Consider the following 8860-nt stretch of genomic DNA (forward strand, 5'->3'; position numbering starts at 1 on the left):
TGGGAAACTTCAAAGCAAATCACTGAAAGTATGCAATTTCCAAAGAGGGCTGTAAATGAAATTTATTAAGTTAGCTAAATGATTTGTGCAGTTTTGGTACCCCTTAATTTGATGAAATCCGAAGTTGTGTAAGAATAGTTGAAACTTACCAATCAATGGGAGAAAAGTCCTATTTGTGCGCCTAGTTCTAGACATCACAACCCAAGGCCTTAACTCACTGCCACAAGAGGGAAGGAGGAATGTAGGAAGGAGAAGATACGAGCTTCTTCCCATTCGCACCCTTTTGAGCAGCGTCTTTAGCGCTCTTTTTAGTCAACCCCTCGGGTTGGCCATCACAACGAAGTCCTTTCTGTAAGTAAGAACACTCCTTAGCCAACCGAGCCAGTCATCAAATTTGCGTGCAAAAGACACATTTTCCTACCACGTTACTGATCCTCTTTGGAGACTCCAATGAATCCGGGGTTTTCGACCTGTTTGGGAAATGTTTTGGCTTGAAGGAGAATGTGCCTCCCATCTCGCGCGTCTATCACTAGTCTTAAGAACACTGACCTAAATGAAGAGTCATTTAATAAGGAAGGGAGATTAAAAGAGTTTAGTGGGGAAAAGTTTCGCATCTATTCACCCTAGTTACTATGTTCTTACTTCAGTGTTACCCAGCTATATCTGTCTCGATCCCAGCGGGCTAGAAGAGGATTGGAGGAAGTATCACGTTTTCACCAAATTGACATCTGCATACAGGTAAGGTCGACTACCTTGTAAGGATTTTTTAGACGGCCTACGGCAGTGTCGCTTCAGCTGTTAATGGCTTTCCCGCGAAACATGCAGCTGGGATGGTTGCCGAAAATAGACGTCATTTTCAGTCTTTCCCTTATATGATGTCGCAGATCCGCCCATGCACAGCATATGCCCCTCTTCAGCGGTTGTGGTGCACTTTTCCTGGACATCCTCATTGCTAGCGTACTTATAAACCTGGCTGTCTTTGCTATCGTTTACAAAGAAACTGACCGTTCGAGGTGGCAAAAGACGAGCCTCACCTTAAAAAATGAATTAATACCTCGACACTTTCCACTGCACTACTCTTCAAGCATCGAGCAATATTAGTTCGATGGTCCATTCATATGGGTCTTTGTACCTGATGAGTGAAAAACCATTTTGTGGGGCTTCTGATCTGTTAGTAAAGAGTCGATAGCTTCCATACAGCGTAGAAAGATTAGTGTATATAACGATGATTAGATCTTGAAGCTACCATGGTAACCACCATGCGTCATGGCATAAAGACAAGACGCCAACACGGATATGCTTTAATGTCTCCAGGTGTCATATAGGGGTGTGATTAGAAGGCAGTCGTGGAGACACGCCCTCTCAAATCATTGGTCGCTAATGGGGAATCGCGTAATAATGAGGCGGACTGTGTTAGAGTCAGTTGCCAGCCCTTTTCACCTGAGCCCTTCTGACTGCATCAAATTGTGTTCTAGATCGATTGGTTGAGTTTAAAACAATCAAAACTGTAGGAAGTTTTCGATTTTATGCCATAGACGATTTTTGGTACCTGAATACTATACCTTTTTGGCTTTTGGAGGTCGAGCTTCCTCCAGGACCTTGGTGGTCAAAGTGCCAAAGAGAATCAACACCTCTGAGTAAAAATTATGGAATGGTAGTGCGATTAACCTGCTGTGTTGCCAAGTCCTGACTAAACCTTCGTTGCAGGGTAATTCATTGGCCATATATACACAAGCCACGTTGAAGCTGCCTTCTGTTATCGCTGTTTGCCCTGCCCACACACTTCTGTCGGTCGTTCACGCAAGTTTGCGCAGAGTGCGTGGAATGCGATTGCATGAAAGTGAAGGAAGCAAGACCTAATTAACAAACCTGAGCAAAGTAATGCCCTAGATACTTTTTCGTTCTTGAATTTAAGAAGTCACAAATGTGGGGGAAGAGTGGGTACAATTAAGCTCTTGAGGCGATTTTGCGTTCGTTTAACTAGGCATGCAGTTTATTGAATGCGGCACATCGCATACGAGGTGTTGAAATGCGGAGGAGGCCCCACGATGTTTTTTTGTTTGCATCTGTAGGGACTTCAATGACAATAGCTTCGAGTCGATTTCAGGGATATTTTGACAAGCCAGGTTTTAAAATCTGTGATAAGTCAAGTTCGAACCACTTTCAACCAAGGTGCCAAGAAAGCCAAGAAGACTCATCTCAACCGGAAACAATTTATTCACGTAGCCACTATCGCCACTAATGGCTTGACGAATGGACCAATTCTCCACCGTCGAAGGCGCAAGATTGCGAGTTCGAGCAGTGAGGAGAGCCTCGAAATCGGGGAGGCATTAGGTTAGCTATAGATTACTTAACCTTTACCCATCCAAAAGTATTTAAACGTGCTTCTGAAATCAGGACTTCAGGTAAGATATCAACAGTCCTATATTTGTTGGAGTAGTCGAATCAGTGCAGGTGCTTTTGGGTTTCTGGCCTCTTATCTTCGCCAGGCGAAAGAGCAGTAAAAAATTGTAAACAATCCCTGTCACGAGTAAAGAGAGCTCAGTTAGGATCTACAGCAACTGCTCCTTGTTTGGATGCAGTCACTTTCACCACAGCATTTCTGAGGTAGAAATTTAAACACCTTTGCAGGTCTGAATGAGAAGAACAGCGACTCTCAATAGTAGGTTGATATTTGCATTGAGAGTATACAAAAGAAGGATGTATAAATAGTAGGGAGGAGTTGGGAAATCAAAATGTTCATTGTTTACCTATCCTTTCGAATGAATGTGCTGTATTTGAGTGGGTCATAACCATAAAAGTGAATGAAATTCGTTATGCAGGCATTTCGAATTATATAGTGGCTCTTTTTACGCGATAGTCCGCCTTTGCACTGAGGACAGGCGAATCGGGTCGCACTGCCCACCTAGAGGAGAACACAATGGTGGTTAAGCGAACCGTTGTTACTACCACAGTCACTGACCAAAGGGACGTACTCGATAAGGCGCCTTTTCGGAAATCTGCTGACTCAGCATGTTCATGGCTATATCCTCGCAGTTCATCAACTCATCAACGGCGGTATAGACTTCGTGTGGAAGCTCAAATGTGTAGGCGTATAGGAAGTACTGTAAAGCATTACTGAGTCAGTACAAGTGCAGTTCCAAACGGTTTGGGCGACACGGGCAACCAATAATTAGACAAGCCTCTGAATGTCGGTGCGGCTTAGTCATTCTAGGACTGCCCAAAATTATTTCCGGTTGCTAAATGCAAAACTTAACTCCCTACGTGCGTGATTCAACCGGCTATTTTTACGAGCCATTCGGTAGCAATTCCTGCTACTTTCTACCTCACTGCTAACTCAGAATGCCTACAAACTGATCTACAGCATAGTCCAAGTAAATTAAACAAGTGTCATCTAAATATTTTCTAGATAAAAGTGTAAAAGCTTACTAAGATGATTTGGAATGATTTGGTGATTATACACCTCATGCTACTAGAGCATGGATAGTACTACTAAGAAGTTAATAAGTGCATACACTTTGCTTCATTTACGTAACGGATTTTCTTGCTTTATAATGGTCAAGTAACAGCGTTTGATTTAAAGTTGAGAATAACAATCAGTAAGTAAATGGAAGAGAAGTCTTAATGACGATTGGGAAAGATGAGCAACAGACTAACCTTGTGAAAAAAAGACGCACCCGTTAAAACTAAGGAGTAGGTGCGGGTCGCAGAGGCAACGTATCTGAAATTGCCATATCTTGACAACCATTCATGGCTTCTTGCAACATATCCCACTATTCTATCCGGGTTGTCACTCCACACCCTTGAAACAGAAGCACAAGGATGATATAAATCTTGATTAAAACTCTTAAAGTTTTTTGGTTAAAGCTTGAGCAATTAAGTCCTATAGCATCATAAATATCACTTCAATACATGTTTAGATAATCCTCTTATTTTGGTTTCAGTTTTACTACCTAAAACCCAAACCCACTGCTTTGGGTTCTGGAACCACCTCATCATCGACCGTCAATACAGCATCAGTTTTTATCAGGTCGAAGGGTAGAAATCGACTCTGAAGTTTGTTTAAAGGCACACGAATCACCTACAACCGGAAAAATAGTTTTGAAACAACTGACGTATTATAACCTTCATGCCAAATTTTGTAACAAATATAAAAGTTTGCAATATCATTTTGCAGGGGAATATGTTGACCTTCAAAAGCTGAAAAGTACCAATTGAAACATGGCCCTACATTTGAATGGAAGCATAAAATTCAAGCAATCATGGAACATTTCGGCGAAAAGCTATATCAATAATCGTTTGCATTGGCAAAGGCTATTTTAAATGTGCAACAAACTCCTGCTGACACGGCACCTAGGGAGTAGAATCGCGGGTTGAAGTCCGCCAATCAGATTGGAGGTCGCACTACCTTGACTTCAAGCGCAGATGCAAAGCCATGTCTCCAGGTGGCCGAATTATAGTACAACTGAGGTTAACGTAATTCAGGGTGTTGCAAATGTCTACTCAATGTAGGCAATCAATAAAATCTTGTTGAGTCTACAGGTGTTGCAGCGTTGATGATACCTATGCAAATGTCAGTGCCACTATGACAAGACCTGGTAACCAGAGGTGCCTTTAAAAGAGTCCCATTAGCGCTGGTGGCAGCTTGGGTAGGAAATTGAACGAATAAATGAATGCATGTCTAAATGGATGGATGAATTAATGTAAGAATCCATACGATAACGTCAGTAGCAGTACCAAAGGTGAAGTGAACTCCACAGAGTCAATGCCATAGCAAATGAGATGTCAGTCACCAATCCCAGGTAAATTTATGAAGGAATTTTCAGTCAACTTATGGAAGCCTTTCTAACTCATTAATCTCACCAATGCATTGTCCCGAGTACATCGTAAATAAACAGGTTGGCTAAATGAGTTCGAGGAACTGCTTTGTCACTTATGCATGAAGAAAATAATTATAAACCTGAGCACGCAAGATAAGAGGACATTCGTGCTTCATTCGAGTACTCACATGTACTGGAAATGGTGTGTCAGGCCATTGGTAGGACTCTGGTCTGTAATAAGGATGATTCCAAACAACCACTATGGATTCCAGTAAATCCTTAACGCTTTGAAAAGTTTTGATGTTGTCAATCAACATTTGGATCCTTTCGTATGCCAAAAAGATTGCTAAAGTGCACCAAAATCGTTTTGGTGTCATTCTTGTAAAAAACCCTCCACAGTCGTATTTGTACTTTGCACAAAAAATTCTATCAAATGTTTTAACAAAATATGATGAACAAGGCATTCGTAAGACAAGTATTTCTGCGAACGCTTTTAAACTAAGAGGTGTCAGTCTAACCCCTTTCACAGCAAGTTCACTCTCACCTCCCCGATGATTTGCAATAAGTGGATATTTTTTAATTCAGTGGCTAAGTGGGAGGATCAAATGCATCAGAAAAATGAATTCTGGGCCTTATGCAACTAATTTGTTATTAAATTATTAAAATAAGGAAAGGTAGGGCTCAGGCAGAACTGACGGGCTTAATTTATAATTCAATACTGGTAGTTTAAACACTTATAATTCCCTTATTTCAGTTTAATAAGTTAAGTATTATTTGGTTATTTCAAGGTGAATTTATTTCCTTCCCACATTTCATTGGTTGCTAAATAATGCTTTACAGATGTGGGGTGATACTTTTACTAATTAATGGCTGACAGACAGATGCTAGGTATTGCTACTCATCGATCCTTACAATGGATCAAAGGTCTCGAACATTCGACATTCGAAGTTTGCAGTTGTGTTGACAAGCACACTTCAGAATGCAGACCCCACAGCTTACTGAGTCAATGCCTCTTATGACGCTTCAGTACTGAGATTTTATGTACTTTAACAAGTTGGTATCTTCTGGCCAAAAAACTATGCATTCTGAAGGGAAAAAAACTTACTTGTGAATTTATCCGTAGCACTTGGTTTATCTAAAAATGGGAAGCAAAAAGGGAATAAAACTCGATATGCTGGTATGTTGACGTATTTGCCCTATCTACTGAAGAGTACAAAATAGAAGTGCCATTAGGGAAGCTGCTGGTTTTATACAACAAGCTAGATTTTGCAGCTGATTTCTCAATTTCAATAAGGTTGATCTCAAGCAAATTTGCTGGAGAGGGCTTTGAGCTAAATAATTGCCAACTTAAATATTATATTTGCTCTAACTCACAGATATTATGAAAAGCCTTACTATGTCCCTGGTTTATTAACAGAAGAGCTGGAGATGCCAATTAAAGAAAGTTTAAATGAGGAAACAACCCATTCTAGTATCATTCATAACACATGCACCTGTTCGAAATTCAAGCTAGATTGCAACTTTTATGGACAATGATACTTGGACTCTACATTTTGTAGCCACCAAACACCTTTGTATTTATGACGAATCGAATTCAATTTGAGGATGCATGACGGTAGGATAAGAGAGCAGAAAAACATACTTGATACACTTCCGTCACAGATAGTCCAGGGCGTTTTGTCAAAAGTCCACAGAGGTCCTTCAAAATCTGCCCTCACCGGTGAGTTACAGAGTGGTTTGACTTGCATCGCGTCCGAAACCATTATGGGTTTGCTGACGACCTCGTCCGTATTAAGGGTATAAACTCGAACCTGAGTCCCCGGAATTGCAGTAACAAAACGAGTCTTAGTTGTCGGAGCTGCCGGCTGAGGCAGCAAAAGTGCCTTGTTCAGTATTGCTACGGCAGTCTCTACCTGCTTTCCAACAGTTTCCAAGTGGCGATTGAATAGTTTCGAGATCTAAAATAGATGATAAATGTCAAATAGCTGTAACTCCCCTCAAAGGGTCGCATCTCTTATTACAATTGGTGCTCAGGCGGAAACTGAAACTTTGATATGAAATTGAAACCTTTTTGTGGGCTACGACGGAAGTTTGGTGAACATACAAATTTTGCGGTTACTCAATTTCAAATAAAGCATATATTTTCACTCTCGTTGGAGATGCACTTCGTCACGAGAGAGGTTAATTTCGTGAAGATTTTAACCTTTCATTTAACAAGTGGAAAATAGTTTGGTTTACTACTTTGAAATTACCTTATCCAGTCGCATGACACGCTCTTCCGCAGACATTCCTTTCAACTTCGAGACAAAGTCATTTGCATTGGTGAACGGTTGGAATACAATGGCTTTGGACCAGAGACTCTCAAGAAGGCTAAAGAAAGGCAAGTATTTCTCCGCTTCCACTGCCTTATATTTAGTTGGTATAACGGGAATTGAACGATAGAAAAAGCACGTCCATAACTGTGCGTGAAGAGAGCGAACTGCCGGCGATGTCAGTGCCTCCCAATTATTGACGACGACAAGGCAAAAGAAGGAGTTTTGAAGGATCTAGAAAATCAAATTAAAAAAATGCCATTGTGTTGCGCTCATTTTCAAGTAAAAATCAAAGATCCTTGTTAAACATTATCGGACATCACTGAGTGCCTGTGTTGGCAAGCTTTGGTAGTTTATCATAACGCACTTGGCGACAAAGCGGTTTAGCATTCTTATTTTGTATAATAGACTGATTGTGATTTCTTGACGTTTCATCAAATCAGGAATGATATTATTTTATAAAAAATAGCACCTTGAAGTTACTTTGTCATTTTGTGGCAAATAAGTCCTTAATATGAGGTTGCGAACGTTATTATCACAGTATTTTTAACTTTAGAGGAACCCGTTTTAAAACTGTTCCTCCAACTGAAATCGAGCCAGGATGAAACATTAAATGACATTTATGACCACAGAATTCTGACTATAAGGTAAAAGCAAGTATCAAATACGACAATAAAGCGCAAGTGATAATAGCTAGCGAAAAATATGGTTTGAAATCCTTTTAATTTAACAATGATTGCCAGTAAGAAGCTAAATGTAATGAACTTTCCTCTTCACCACATTAGAAATCTCACCAAACACCAAATTACTAGCCTTGCCGACCGGTAAATGAAGAGTGAAAAACTCACATCTCCTGCTTGACTGCACGGCAAATACTGGGGATTTTCGTTTGTGGGAGGAAGTCCGTTGGGGAAGCACCTAACGTTGGTGGCATTCCTGATTATGACTTTTGCACCAGTTACAGCTGAAAGACCGTTAACCATTAACGATGTATGATCATCGCCCTCCTGCTCTAGACTTCCTAAGTCAGCTCCCACTACATAAGATTTGTTATAGGGATTTCTGATTATCAAAGACGAATAGAATATCGGGTGAGGAAAAATAAGAGTTATGGGAACCATGGGCCAGTAGGGAAAAACCAAGCCAAATGTGGCTGGGGTGAATGCATTTTGATTGACACCAAAATCTGGCGTAGCAATAAGGAATTTGGCGGAGAACATAGACGGAGATTTTACAAAGGAAAAACAATAGTCATCCTTCCGGTTACTAAGGCAATGTGAAAGACTTTCTTCGGTCATTGCAAGCTGCAAATGACCTGATGCACAATTTGTACTCAGTCGCGATAGAAGACTGTAGGCTCTGGTGAAGTACTTGTTAAATTCCTTCTGAGAGGTACAAATTTCCATTGACTTCTGGAGGAGGTACTGTCTTAGATCAAGTAAAGCTCCACTGAGTAAGACATGGGCAGTTTTGTTGCCTTCCAAGGCCCTTTCAATTTCATTTTCGCTACGGGATTGGAAACGCTGCAGGAGAGAGAGGAATGAAAAAGCCAAAAGTGAGGACATTAAGCCTATTATTTACCACTACACTCCATCTTATGTTAGTGCGTAGAAGTGGCTGATGGAAGTGATGTAATGGTGCATCAAGTGAAAATCACTGAATACTTGCGTAAAATCGGTGAGACTGAAAATTAGGTGTAACTGCGGTGCATTAAATGTGCCACACCTT

At 40.7% G+C, this 8860-nt stretch overlaps 1 protein-coding gene across 1 annotated transcript; it reads right to left on the reverse strand. All coding sequences in view use genetic code 11, as the record gives it.

Annotated features, from left to right (window-relative positions):
• Positions 1-2746: 2746 nt before the first annotated feature.
• EGR_08543 (Exostosin-like 3) lies at positions 2747-8697 on the reverse strand (the record flags this gene model as incomplete). The annotated part of the gene is made up of 9 exons (XM_024497792.1): positions 2747-2905; positions 2976-3104; positions 3658-3802; positions 3954-4081; positions 5009-5166; positions 5926-5955; positions 6463-6778; positions 7073-7366; positions 7981-8697. 9 exons carry the CDS (start codon positions 8695-8697, stop codon positions 2747-2749), a joined length of 2076 nt encoding a protein of 691 aa, XP_024347773.1.
• Positions 8698-8860: the final 163 nt, after the last annotated feature.

Source organism: Echinococcus granulosus (genome assembly GCF_000524195.1).
Source record: "Echinococcus granulosus chromosome Unknown EG_S00110, whole genome shotgun sequence".
Classification (NCBI taxonomy): Eukaryota; Metazoa; Platyhelminthes; class Cestoda; order Cyclophyllidea; family Taeniidae; genus Echinococcus; species Echinococcus granulosus.